This window comes from Bos javanicus, chromosome 11 (genome assembly GCF_032452875.1).
Source record: "Bos javanicus breed banteng chromosome 11, ARS-OSU_banteng_1.0, whole genome shotgun sequence".
Lineage (NCBI taxonomy): Eukaryota > Metazoa > Chordata > Mammalia > Artiodactyla > Bovidae > Bos > Bos javanicus.
The window spans coordinates 11,863,895-11,877,984 of record NC_083878.1 but is presented as its reverse complement, the minus strand read 5'-3'; the positions used below and the strand labels follow the sequence as shown (position 1 = coordinate 11,877,984).

General features: G+C 37.3%; 1 protein-coding gene across 4 annotated transcripts in view; it reads right to left on the bottom strand.

The window, feature by feature from the left end:
* EXOC6B (exocyst complex component 6B) overlaps positions 1-14,090 on the bottom strand; it is a 765,919-nt gene that overhangs the window by 667,500 nt on the left and 84,329 nt on the right. For all 4 annotated transcript variants that reach the window (XR_009739314.1, XM_061431936.1, XM_061431937.1 and 1 more), the window contains exon 2: positions 6,247-6,412. Coding sequence is in view for 3 of the 4 variants with exons in the window: in XM_061431936.1 (XP_061287920.1) it covers positions 6,247-6,412 (166 nt within the window). In the remaining variant the exon portion in view is untranslated. The remainder of the gene's footprint in view (positions 1-6,246; positions 6,413-14,090) is intronic.

Genomic DNA, 14,090 nt, shown 5'->3' with positions numbered 1-14,090 from the left:
GGATCTTGGAAAAAGAATGAAGATATAAGAAATGTTTACCAAAGCCCAAGTGTAACTAAAGAACAAACAGAGATGAACAATGCAGTAGAAGGAATCAATAGCAGAGTAACAGGCAGAAGAAGAGGTAAATGGTCTAGAAGACAGAATGGTGGCTCTCACTGCCACAAAACAGAATATAGAAAAAAGAAAAAAAAAGAAGACAGTCAGAGACTTCTGGGACAACATTAAACACACCAACATTCACATTATAAGGGTCCCAAAAGGAGAAGAGAGGAAGCACCTGAGAAAATGTCTAAAATGATAACAGTTCCTTTTCCTAACATGGAAAAGGAAAAATTCAACCTAGTCCAGGAAGAACAGAGACTCCCAGGCAGGATAAACCCAAGGAGGAACACACTAAGACACATAGCAATCAAAATAACAAAAATTAAATACAAAGATAAAACATTAAAAACAACAAGGGAAAAATGACAAATAACATACAAGGGAATTCCCATAAGGTTATCAGCTGATTTCTCAACAGAAATCAGAAGGGAATGGCATGATATAAAATGCAAAAGGAACAAGGCAGAAGGGAACAGCAGGATATAAAATAAGAAAGAAACTTCTCTAAGGAGAAAAACCAAGGAGAAGGAAAAGACCTACAAAAAATAAACTCAAAACAATTAAGAAAACAGCAATAGGTTACCTTAAATGTAAATGGATTAAATGCACCAACCAAAAAACATAGACTGGCTGGGTGGATGAAAACACTTGGAATTACGCACATCCAATTGGAAGTATGCACTTCCAATTACCACATCACTCTACTGTAAGTATTTTATATCGTTAGGTTAATCATGTTGCCATTATAGTTTGCAATTGTAAATTCTCTTTTATTTTTTATCTGGCTACTGATCATGAAAACTGATAAAACATTTTTTACTACTGTGATTATATAACTGTTATTCATTTTAACACCATTGTATCATGACTGGTCAACAGAAAATAATAAATTCTATATCACTGAAACTACCGTTTAATAGAAAAACCTGCAATCACTTTTTAAAATCCAGATGCACATTAGAATTATCTTGAAATTTTTTGTAAAATACAAATGCCAAGGTATTGTTTTTTTCTCCAAAGCTTCAGATGTGAGTCTAATAAACAGCCCTATTTAAAAATAACTGTACTATAGTATTACTTTTTACTTTTATCTAGTTTGTTTCACTTTTTCTATTTCATAGTCTGTGCTCCCATTTTATTTAAATGTACTCGAAAAAGGCTTGAGAAAGAACAACAAAAAATAAGAGGGAGAAATTGGAAAGCATTTAAACAAAATGGAAGCACTGAACGTGAAATAGAAGAAGTGAAATATGTATAATATATATTTTAGAAACTTATGAATTTTTGCTTAGCTAAAAAAATTTATGACATTTTGGTTCCAGTTGTTTGCTTAAGCATGAATGGAATCCTAGATTTCTAACTTATATTCACTCAAAACTTTGATATAATTCCACTTACTCTGGCATCTAGTATTACTGCTAAAAGTCTAGAAAGTTTATTATCTTTGTGACATTTTTTCAATTTGAATGAGGCTTGACATTTTCAATCCAATTCTGAGAATATAAAGAAATACGATGATGCAAAAAAAAAAAAAAAACCCAGAAAATTAACATGTGATACAGTATTATTAACTGAAGCACAGATTTTGTTCAAATTTCACAAAATTTTATGCTAGTGTCCATTATTTTTTTCATAACTTATTCAAGATTCCACATTGTATTCAGTTGCACAGAGCAGCTTTACCTGCATGCAACAAAATCTGATAAATTTTCCTTTCATTTTTATTCTATTACAAACATTTTCTAATTTTCCTTTTTATGGCTTCTTAGATACATCCATCACTTAAATGTGCACATTTAATTTCCAAATACATGTTTTTTAAAGTATCATTCATATTAATTTCTCATTTTAATATTAATTTCTCACTTAAATGTTTCCTTCTCTACAGTCACCCTCTGTGTTTTTTTCAGTCTTTTAACTTTATTGAAACTAACAGATGCTTGCTCCTTGGAAGAAAAGCTATGACCAACCTAGACAGCATATTCAAAAGTAGAGACATCACTTTGCCAACAAAGGTCCATCTAGTCAAACCTTTGGTTTTTCCAGTAGTCATGTATGGATGTGAGAGTTGGACTATAAAGAAAGCTGAGTGCTGAAGAATTGATGCTTTTGAACTGTGGTGTTGGAGAAGACTCTTTGAGAGTCCCTTGGACTGCAAGGAGATCCAACCAGTCCATCCTAAAGGAGATCAGTCCTGATTATTCATTGGAACGACTGATGCTGAAACTGAAGATCCAATTCTTTGGCCACCTGATGTGAAGAGCTGACTCACTGGAAAAGATCCTAATGCTGGGAAAGATTGAAGGCAGGAGGAGAAGGGTACGACAGAGGATGAAATGGTTGGATGGCATCACCGACTCAATGGACATGAGTTTGAGTAAGCTCTGGGAGTTGTTGATGGACAGGGAAACCCGGCATGCTGCAATCCATAGGGTCGCAAAGAGTCGGACACAACTGAACAAGTGAACTTTATTGAGGCTTTCAACAGCTAAGTCAAGATCTCTCTTGATAAATGCCACATTGTACTTGAAAATATGTGGGATATTTTCGAGTATCTTTAATGTTGATTTCTAACATAATTCAACTGTGATAAGAGAACAGATTCTGTATGATTCCAATACCTTTAGACCACGAAATTTTTGCACCTTCTTTGGCATTTGTGCATGTCTGTACTCAGTCGTGTCCAACTTTGTGACCCTAGGGACTGTAGCCCATCAGGATCCTCTGTCCACGGGATCTCCCAGACAAGAATACTGGAGTAGGTTGCCATTTCTTCCTCCAGGGGATTGATCCCAACACAGAGATCGAACCTGAGTCTCCTGTGTCTCTTCCATTAGCTGGCAGATTCTTTACCACTGAGCCACCTAGGAAGCCCCGTTTTATGTCCCTAGATATGTTTCAGTGCCTCCTGCTTTACAGTCTATGGGAACTTGAATAGAATTTGTATCCTGCTATTGTGTGAAAATTGTATAAATCTTAATTATGTTGAATTGGTTCATACTGCTTTTCAGGTATACTGTATTCTTCTACTTTTCTGCTTATTCATGCTATGAATTTCTGAAAGTTTGATATTAAAACTCCAATTAAAAATCTTAAATTATCTACTTAAAACATAATTGTAATATATAGTGGAACTGTATGTAACTTTGTTCTGTGTTTTCCAAGTCATCTGAAAAGTGTTATCATACTTTCGTAATTTAAAAAATTTTTTTAAAAACCTCTTTGATGGATTTTAAATAATTAAGATCTAAATAAATGGAGAAACATACCATGTTTATTTCAGTAAAGGCTCTATATACTGCTTGTCTAGAATGCTACTTCTTGATTCAGAGAACATATGTATGATATGTATATATATTTATACACACCTACACACACACACACATACTGTGAATCAAAAAAATAATAATAATAACTGGCATCCTAGAGAACACAGAAATTTCATTGCTATGTTCAAATAACACTGATAGTATGTAATAGTCAAACTTTTCCATTTTCTAAACTTATTTCTAAAGTTCAAGAATTTTCACAGGCTCCTCACACAAGCTGAAAGGATGCCCCCTAGGGCAGTCTCCCATGTGTTAACAGAGAACATTATGGGTAATATTCAGGTACTCCACTACATGTCTACTTCAGTAACCAGAGACAGAGCACCCTTTTGCCTGTCATGGACAAAGCACCCGAGGAAGAGAGAGAGGTTTTCGAACACAGGCATCAAGAACAGCACACGGAGAGGGTGGATGGGAAGCTGGGATGAGGAAGAAGAATGAGGACGAACAGCCCGTACAACTCCTGGCAGAAGCGCCGTATCTTTGTTTTCACGTATTTCAGACAGTTCTGTCCACTTGAGGCTTTTCAGTCCCCTAAAATTCAGTATAACTTTTTAAATTGAACCGAATTGTTCATACTTTTCAATCTGTTTTTATACATTACGCAAATGTTCTCATATCAGATATCCTTCCTCAGTAATGTAGTTTCTTACTCTTTTAAATGGATATACCATGCTTTATTTTACTAATCCTCTAGTACATGACTTTCAGGGACATTTTAAAGTCTTAGCCATCAAAAAAAAAAATCACATGCACATCACTGTACATGCACCTGTAGCTTTAGAATAAACGAAAACATAGTTTTCATTTGTTGCTGTTTGCAGTTTTCAGTTGTTGTTGTTCAGTCGTCAAGTCCAGCTCTTTGTGACCCCATGAACTGCAGTACGCCAGGCCTCCCTGTCCCTCACCATCTCTCGGAGTTTGCGCAAGTTCATGTCCATTGAATCGGTGATGCCATTCAACCATCTCATCTGTCGCCCTCTTCTCCTTCTGCCTTCAGTCTTTCCCAGCGTCAGGTCTTTTTCAATGAGTCTGCTGTTCGCATCAGGTGGCTCAAGCTTTAACATCAGTCCTTTCAATGAGTATTCAGGGTTGATTTCCTTTAGGACTGACTCGTTCGATCTCCTTGTGGTCCAAGGGATTCTCAAGAGTCTTTTCCGGCACCACAGTTTGAAAGTATCAATTCTTTGGTGCTCTGCTTTCTTAATGGTACATCTCTCACATCAGTACATGACTACTGGAAAAACCATAGCCTTGACCATATGGACCTTTGTCAGCAGAGTGATGTCTTTGCTTTTTAATACACTGTCTAGGACTGTCATAGTTTCTTTCCAAGAAGCAATCGTCTTCAAATTTCATGACTGCAGTCACCATCCACAGTGATTTTAAAGCCCAAAAAGAGGAAATTTGTCACCACTTCCATGTTTTCCACTTCTATTTGCCATGAAGTGATGGGGTCAGATGCCATGATCTTAGCTTTTTTTAATACTGAGTTTTAAGCTGGCTTTTTCACTCTCCTCTTTCACCTTCATCAAGAGGCTCTTTAGTTCCTCTTAACCTTCTGCCATTAAAGTGGTATCATCTGCATATCTGAGATTGTTGATATTTCTCCTGGCAATTTTGATTCCAGCCTGTAACTCATCCAACCCAACATTTCACATAATGTGTTCTGAATATAAGTTAAATAAACAGGGTGACAATATACAGACTTGTCGCACTCTTTCTCAATTCTGAACCAGTCAGTTGTTCCATATAAGGTCCTAACTGATGCTTCTCGAGAACTGAGAAGGGTAAAAAAGAGAGATTTAATTTTCTTTGTAACATTATATTTCTTATGATGACTGGATAGTTGTTATACACGTCCATAAATTCCTATTTGAAACCTTGCAGACCCACTGTGATTTGTACTTTAGAATTTGGGTGATTTTATAGAGCCAATATTGTTTATTTCATAACACCCCCCCCAAAAGGCACTAAGACAGCATCCCATAATCAAACACAGTAGTTTTTCTGTAGCAAAGTCAGTTACCCAAGATAAGGAAATTTGCTATGCCAGGGACAAAACCAATACAGCCACCCTCTCTCCTGAACTTGAGTTAGTCCTATCAAGAAAGAACTTCCATACTTTGGTAGAAGACCTTCCACAACTATCACAATTTTTTTTTCCCCTGCCTCAGATTGCCATCAGAGAAGGCAATGGCAGCCCACTCCAGTACTCTTGCCTGGAGAATCCCATGGATGGAGGAGCCTGGTAGGCTGCAGTCCATGGGGTCGCAAAGAGTCGGACACAACTGAGCGACTTCACTTTCACTTTTCATTTTCATGCATTGGAGAAGGAAATGGCAACCCACTCCAGTGTTCCTGCCTGGAGAATCCCAGGGAGGGGGAACCTGGTGGGCTGCCGTCTATGGGGTCGCACAGAGTCGGACACAACTGAAGCGACTTAGCAGCAGCAGCCGCAGATTGCCATGCCGCAAAGACTTCTGCAGCCATGGCTTGCAATTCTGTCATTCAGTGGTGATGGGTTTTATCTAGCAAGGAAGTAGACAGAGGACTAGAAGGATCAATTAAGTTTCTATCTGGAAGAAACTGATTTTTATTACTAGCTCTCATCCACATGTAGTTATCCCCAATAAATTTTAACTTAAAAGAGTATCCTTTTCAGCTAAAAGCTATAATCCCAATTATCTATGTTTCAGTACAAACCTCGTTCTTACTATTCAAAGATCTTTACCACAAATATGTAACCTGTAATGCAGTCCCTACTCCTTTAATGTTAACCAAAACCCCAAGACAGAGAGAGTCTCCTTACTTTGAGTTTCTGGGCTTCTCCTCTTACTTTCAGCAGTTCTGTTATAGAGTCCACAAAGCCCTGATAATGAAAGTTGCACATTTTCTCAATTTCTCGGTCATGATTGCGTATGCGAGTTTCAAGCTTCTCCATGAATCGTCCATGTTCTTCACCATCATAGACAGACCTTTTACAAAAAAAAAAAAAAATGCCATGAAGATTAGACATAGATTTATACTTAAGAAAGAGAGACAAAATTACAAACCCACAAGCAAATTTATTTAGAAATTAGATGTTTAAGTAACATAAACCACAGAGTAATTCAATTGTATTAATGTTGCCCCAATGCTTGATGAATTTTTTTAGGAAAATCTAAAATTTTACTTCCTTATTTATTGAAAAATATTTAAGTGTTTGACAGTAATCATCATAGAATTCTCATCATAAAAAGACTGAATTTTAATTCCTCTGTACCTTTCTTTCTCAGTTAAACTAATCTAGAAAAACTTAATTTTGGAAAAACCCAACTATACATTTACTCCAAGATTATACTCAAGAAGCTGACATTGCTAGAGACAAATCACACAGCTGTGCTGCTAAACTCAGTTCAGCTACATCTGATGACAAATTTAAATTGGGCAGCCAAACATCACTAGATAGTAATATTAAAATTATCCCACCCAGTACCACCACCAAAAAAAATCACTTTGTAGTCTCTAAAATGTGTGAAAACCTTACTTTCTCCACTCCTCAAATGTCCACCCTCTCTGTCACTTTCAGTTGTATTTCACAGAAATATATATATATATGTTATCTATATATACCATATATGTATTATTTCATCTCCTCTCAAACAACCTGCTTACATTTAAAACTCCTATTCTGTCCACCCTCTTGTAACAATAAAAATTCAAGTGTTTATCTATAGTCATTCTTGTTGTCTCTAAGAACTTTACTCCTGCAATTATCCCCTTTCATTCCTACCCTGAATTATATATCTCTTCCACTCTACTAAATCATTCTCATGAATATATAAACATGACTTTATGAAATCCATCTTTACCTACTCATTTCCCTCCAGCCACCATCTTATGTCACTGCTCCTCTTCCCAGCAAAATTTCTTTCTACCTCCTCACCTCCGAATAGTTAGCATCTTACTGCACCTAATGGCAGCATTTTCTATGGTTTAATATATCTTCCTTCTGGAAACACTCTTTTCTCTAGACTTCAATGATGCCACACTAAGTGGTTTTCATCATTTTACTGACATACCTCCTTAATCTCCTTCCTGGACTCCTCCTCCTCTATTCTTTTTCTTAATATTCCAAAGAGCTCTTCTCTTACCTACCTGTGCTCTCTCACCAAGAAATGACAGCTAATCCCATGTCTTTATAATATATACCATCTACTATAGTGCTAGACTTCCTAATCTATACCTTCAATTCTGAGCACTTCCCTGAGCACTAGGCTCAAATGCCTAGCTACTATTTAACAACTCCAATTGGATTTTTAAAAATCATCTTGAATTTTAACATAGAAAAAAATCATCTATCACCAAACTATCTCCAATCCCAAACTTGATCCTCTCAAAAGCTCGCTACCACTCAGCTACCCATCAGAGCTAATGGCGTATCCAGTTGCCCAAGTCAAATACCCAAATCCAGGAATCACTCCCAATGCACCTCTTTCCATCAAACCTCATCCAATCTGCTAGGAAGTCCTGACAACTTAACCTCCAAAGCATATCTTAAAATTAACCACCATCCCACCATTTCCAATAAAAACCCTAGTCTAAACTGCTATCACTGGCTCACTGGACCAAAGCAATAGCCTCCTAAAACTCTCCATTCAGCACCCCTCACTCCCGCTACTTCTTGTCCCAAAGGAGATACTCCACACAGCAGTAAAAATGGCCTTTATGAAGCAGTAGTTCAGATGTTACCCTCTTGTTTGTGTTAGTCAAGGGGCTTCCTTCATAGCTCAGTGCCTGCGATGCAGGAGACCTAGATTTGATTCCTGGGTCAGGGAGACCCTCTGGAGTAGGGAATGGCAACCCACTCCAGTATTCTAACCTAGAGAATCCCACGGAGAGAGGAGCCATAAATCCTTATTATCATGGCCTATAACATTCCACATAACCTAGCCTCTGATTATTTTTCTAATATTGTTTCTCCCTAAGTCACACCTCTAGCCTTGCCTTCCTCTCTATGCTCCTGCTACAGAGGATTTTTTTCAGTCTCTTCCTGCCTCAAGCATTTTGTTTTTGCTGTTCATATGCTAATGACACTCATTCCCTACATCTTCAAACAATTTTCTCCTTCTCATTCAGTTTGTTATCTTCCCCCCCAACCCATCCCAATTAGATTGTAAGCTCCAGGGCAACAACTTTGTCTGCCACATTCACCTCTATCTCTAAAACAATGCCAGATAGGTAAGAGGTAGTAAGTAAACATTCACCGACTAAATGAATGACTACTGTTGTCTCTGTTGTTGTTTAGTTGCTCAGTCGTGTCCAACTCTGCAACCCCATGGACTGTAGCCCACTAGGCTTCTCCATCCATGGGATTTCCCAGGCAAGAACATTGAAGTGGATTGTCATTTCCTTCTCCAGAGGATCTCGTCGACCCAGGAACTAAACCTGTGTCTCCTGCATCTCCTGCATTGGCAGGCAGATTCTTCACCACTAGTGGCACCACTCCAGTACTCTTGCCTGGAAAATCCCATGGATGGAGGAGCCTGGTGGGCTGCAGTCCATGGGGTCGAAAAGAGTCGGACACGACTGAGCGACTTCACTTTCACTTTTCACTTTCATGCATTGGAGAAGGAAATGGCAACCCACTCCAGTGTTCTTGCCTGGAGAATCCCAGGGACGGGGGAGCCTGGTGGGCTGCCGTCTCTGGGGTCACACAGAGTCGGACACGACTGAAGCGACTTAGCAGCAGCAGCAGCAGTGCCACCTAGGAAGAACATTATCTCTAAGAGCTCTTAGATCTCTTGACATTTATTCAACAAATATACTTTTGCTCATTACCAACATTTTCTGGTTCTATAATCATTTGGGCTTCCCAGGTGGTGTTAGTGGTAGAGAACCCGCATGCCAATTCAAGAAATGCAAGTTCAATCCCTGGGCTGGGAAGATCCCCTAAAAGAGGGCATGGCAACCCACTCCAGTATTCATACCTGGAGAATCCCACAGACAGAGGAGCCTGGCAGGCTATGGTCCTTAGGGTCACAAAGAGTCAGACACAACTGAAGCAGCTGAGCACACACAGCACATAATTTGTAGGTACCAGATTACCATCCTGATTCAGCAAGTAAGTTCCATTGCCCAAAACTCAGCAGTAATCATAGAACATAATACATATACAAGTTTGGATTACAGTAAAAATTCTGAACATTTATTTATGAATAAATAAAAGGAAGAGATCTTCAAATAAATTATAAACAACCCTTTCTTTGACAATTAAAACAATTAAAATGCCTAAATGAGCTATCTGTAACTAACCTCAAACAAGCCTAACTGTTCCCCCTCCAAAGGAAAGAAAAAGAAAGGTTTCCATGTAAAGGCACCAGTGTTCCTTGCCATTTGAAGAAGAGAAATAACCACTGAAAATCCAACCATGTAAATGGCATAAGAAGATTATTACTTAATATTGACACAAGCCTCTTGGTTTCAAATTCAATTATATCTTGACCCAATAATACTTTTAAATAGTAAGTATACTTCCTTATACAATGTAAAACTTTCTATTGTTCTTCCTCCAAAGGGCTACATTAATATGCAAAAGACAACCTCAAGGAGAAGAAAATCTCAAAGTTAAGAAGTTTATAATTTATGTTAATAGTGCCTCCCTAGCTCCCTGAAATTTCTATTTTAAAAAGTATAAGTGAAAGAAAGGAAAAGTGGATTTTAGCTGCCTTGACTGTGTGGCCTTGGTGTTTAGCCATGTGATTAACTAGGAGTTAATCTCTAGGACACTCAGCTTTCTCATTTAGGAAATAGGAAGCAATCAATTATAAATTCTTTTTAGCATCAGCCTAGCTCTAAATTTCTACAATTCAATTCCACTTTCAAGTCCAGTCATAATAACGTAAACATCAAACATTTTTCAGAACAATGTAAAGAGTTAATGTATTTTCTACATCCTTATCACTAGGGCCCCACCTGTTTCTCCTATTTTAGGGCCTTTATGATTCTAACACTCTCTTAATTATAATAATGTTGAATAATATGAAAGGCTTATATAGTGGATCTCCTGAGTATCTTGAGAATTTAAAAAGTTAGAATAAAATGTAAAACCTACACTTAAAACAGGAGTTTTAGACTGTGTTTAACTAACATGTGTTCCATGAGTACACAACTGGAAAACCACAATTTCCATATCTTATATGGATTTTGTATGTATAGGAAAAAGCACATATATATAAGTTTTTAGGGAAATATCCATAGTTTTCATCTGGTTATCAAAGGGTTAAAAACCTAAAAGTTTGTTTCAAATTGCCTAACATTTGAAAGAAAAGGCAATTATAATTATAGTCAGTACCTAACAGTTCAACTTACATCAGCATTTCACATATACCTCAGACTTAGTGCTAACCATCCATCAGATATAAAATGCTAAAAACAAAAACAACAAGCCTTAAATTCTGGAAAGACCATAGATCTCCTGAAATTAATCTAATACTTGTAGTCAACATTGAACTTGAACAAGTTATTTCCCTTCCCTGCAATAAATGAATTAAAACTGGAGAAAGACTGCCATCTAGTGATGGCCCATTTCTAACATTCTTTAAAATTTGATGTGACCAAGCAAAGGACTGCTTAAAAATCTAAAACTATCTGTGGGAGAGGGAGAGGGTGGGAAGATTTGGGAGAATGGCATTGAAACATGTAAAATATCATGTAAGAAACGAGTTGCCAGTCCAGGTTCGATGCATGATACTGGATGCTTGGGGCTAGTGCACTGGGACGACCCAGAGGGATGGTATGGGGAGGGAGGAGGGAGGAGGGTTCAGGATGGGGAACACATGTATACCTGTGGCAGATTCATTGTGATATTTGGCAAAACTAATACAATTATGTAAAATTTAAAAATAAAATAAAATTTAAAAAAATCTAAAGCTATTCTATAATATTTGCTAGCCAAAGTCTTATAACTTGTTATTAAATGATATTGTATATAAAGTACTCTAATGTTTAAATGTCCATTTCTAATAGAAAGTAGAATCTTAAAAACAAAGTTCTATGCTTTTGACATGTGGGCCTTAGGTGTGTCATAGTTAAACAAGACTACAAAATAAACGGCACCATGGGTTTAATTATTTGTGATGATCCAACAAATATTCTGGTACCTAGTGAAAGTTAAACAAGAAGATATGCTTGGAAACTAGCAACTTTGTATAGCCTAAAATTTCATTCAACTTCATAAATACTGCCTTGTGCAGTCATTTCCAAAAAACACACCCAAATAAACCACAGGCTTCTGTGAAAACTAAAATGTTTCATCGTAATGTCCATATCTGACACATACTTCTAAATATTGCACCTAAATTAACAGAGATTTTTTTAACTTATAAATAAAAAACTTCAGGAATTCTACTCAACAAAAATATTTATTCCCAAGTACTGATATAAGAGGATTATATCCCTTGTGAAAGCCTATATCAACTCCCACTGGTTTGTCAAAAGATAAAAAAATACAATGTAATGAGCATATGTTATCTCACGTAAATCCTAGGCACCTTATAAATTAGACATTATTCTATTCTGAAGAACCTAAAATCCAAGAAGATGAAGTAACTTGCCAAGTCCACACTCCTAGAGAGTATTCTCTGTAGTACATCAGTCTGTCTCCTTTTACAGCAAAGGACAGCAAGAAAGTCACATGGACCCCTAAAACATTAGAGCTGAAAGAGGTCTTGCAAATGGAATACAAAGCCTTTATTGTACAATGGAGGAAACTGAAATCAAGAAAAGTTAAACGCCTTAATCAAAATTACATTGCCTGTTACTGATACACCTGGGCCCACCTCCTCCCCCCAAAAAAAGGAAAAACTAATGCAATATGAAGCCTGACAATGCAATATGAAGCATGGTTTTTAAAAAGACACACATACACACTTCTGCTTTAAGATGAGTCAGTTATCTACTAGCTGTGCCTACACAACAGCTATTCCATTCTTCTTCCTATTGGAAGAGGCCCAATTTGTTCTGGTATTTCACCTTTCTATCCTACTCCAAGAGGTGCGTGCACACATGCTTAGTCACTCCAATTATGTCCAATTCTTTTGCAACCCTATGGACTGCAGCCCGCCAGGCCCCTCTGTCCTGGGATTCTCTTGCCAAGAATACTAGAGTGGGTTGCCATGCTCTCCTCCAGGGGAACTTCCCAACCCAGGGATCGAACCAGTGTCCCCTGCATCTCCAGCATGACAGGCAGATTCTTTACCCACTGAGCCACATGGGAAGCCCACTGCAAGAGGTAAAACTATTAATAATTTAGACCACTACAGTAATTTAATTCCCCTAGTCAGTGATCAATTAACAGATGACACAACTCAACTCACTGATGAAGTAAAAGGAAGTTTGGGAGTGAGGATCCAAAGAAAGGCTTCTTTCCTGAAGGATACAGGAAAAGAAACTGCTTTTTCTACTTTGAAAATTGTTCTGTATAATGCTTTGGGATGCAGCAACCATCCAGAGATGAGAGGAGATACTGCCAATAACTTGGTAATTCCAACGAGGAAAGAAAATAACTGGGTCCTTAATGATGAACCTTGAATAGTCCTATCTCCAGTCTTCATGTTATGTGTGATAAGAAATGTTCTATTTTAAGGAAAACTTCCTATTTCCACTTTGTCTTAATAGTCTGCTACTTGGAAAGGAAAGTATCCTAAATGTTTACCACTGTTCATTCTTCAAAGGTAGCAGGCAAATCAAAGAAAACAACCAGCAGCCAAAGTCTAAATATGGCTAAGGAATCCTGTTTCCGGGACCTAGACTACTCTTCTCCATTTTCTTTTAGTTAAGAGTTAACTTCCAATTCACTCTTCAAATCTCAGCTTGCACCTTTCTTTTACTGGGAAACATTCTCTAAACATAGACTCTGTTATGTGTTTCTCTTTTGTTATTAATGCCATTTCAGAACTTGTTTAATTATATTCTGATTACCCATTCACTTGTCGATTTCCCCATACCAAAAGGTTAATCTCCTTGTCGGCTGAGGCCATGTCTTATCCATTTTATCTCCAGCTAATAGCACAGAGACTGGCATAGAGGAGACCCTCCATATATGCTAAAAACAGAGAAAGAGAAGGAAGGGTAGGAAACTAAGATGTAGGTTTCTGATTGCCTCAAAGATAGATACAAAGGAGTATTATATCAAACAAAGTTTATCTGTTGAAATGTTTTCAGAACCAAAGAGAACTTCAAGACACAAAGGACTAAACATTTTGCTTTTGTTTTTGATTAATCCAAGAAAAAAATTCAGAGTTTGGTTTGTTCTTTTCTTTTTCATATATATGTTTTTTAACTTCTGTCATGGTTTTAGTCATGAAACATTTTCTTCTCATTAAGCTCCATAAAAGCATCATTAGTATTTCTTGTTTATTCCAAAAGTTAAAAATAAAATGGAAAAACAGATCTGAGCATGATGTTGCAAGAGAAACTGCAGGAGGTCAAGAGGAGTTTAAAGTTCCTTCCCTTCCTTACTTCAGTTTGTCTATCAATTTAATTCAGACCTTACTAAGGTAATTTGAATGCCCTGATTGCAAAAGGTGAAAGAAGACCACTGTATATTATCATCAATGACAGGGGAAGGATATGCTAATAGATGAGGTCTAAGTTGAAGACCACAATCAAATG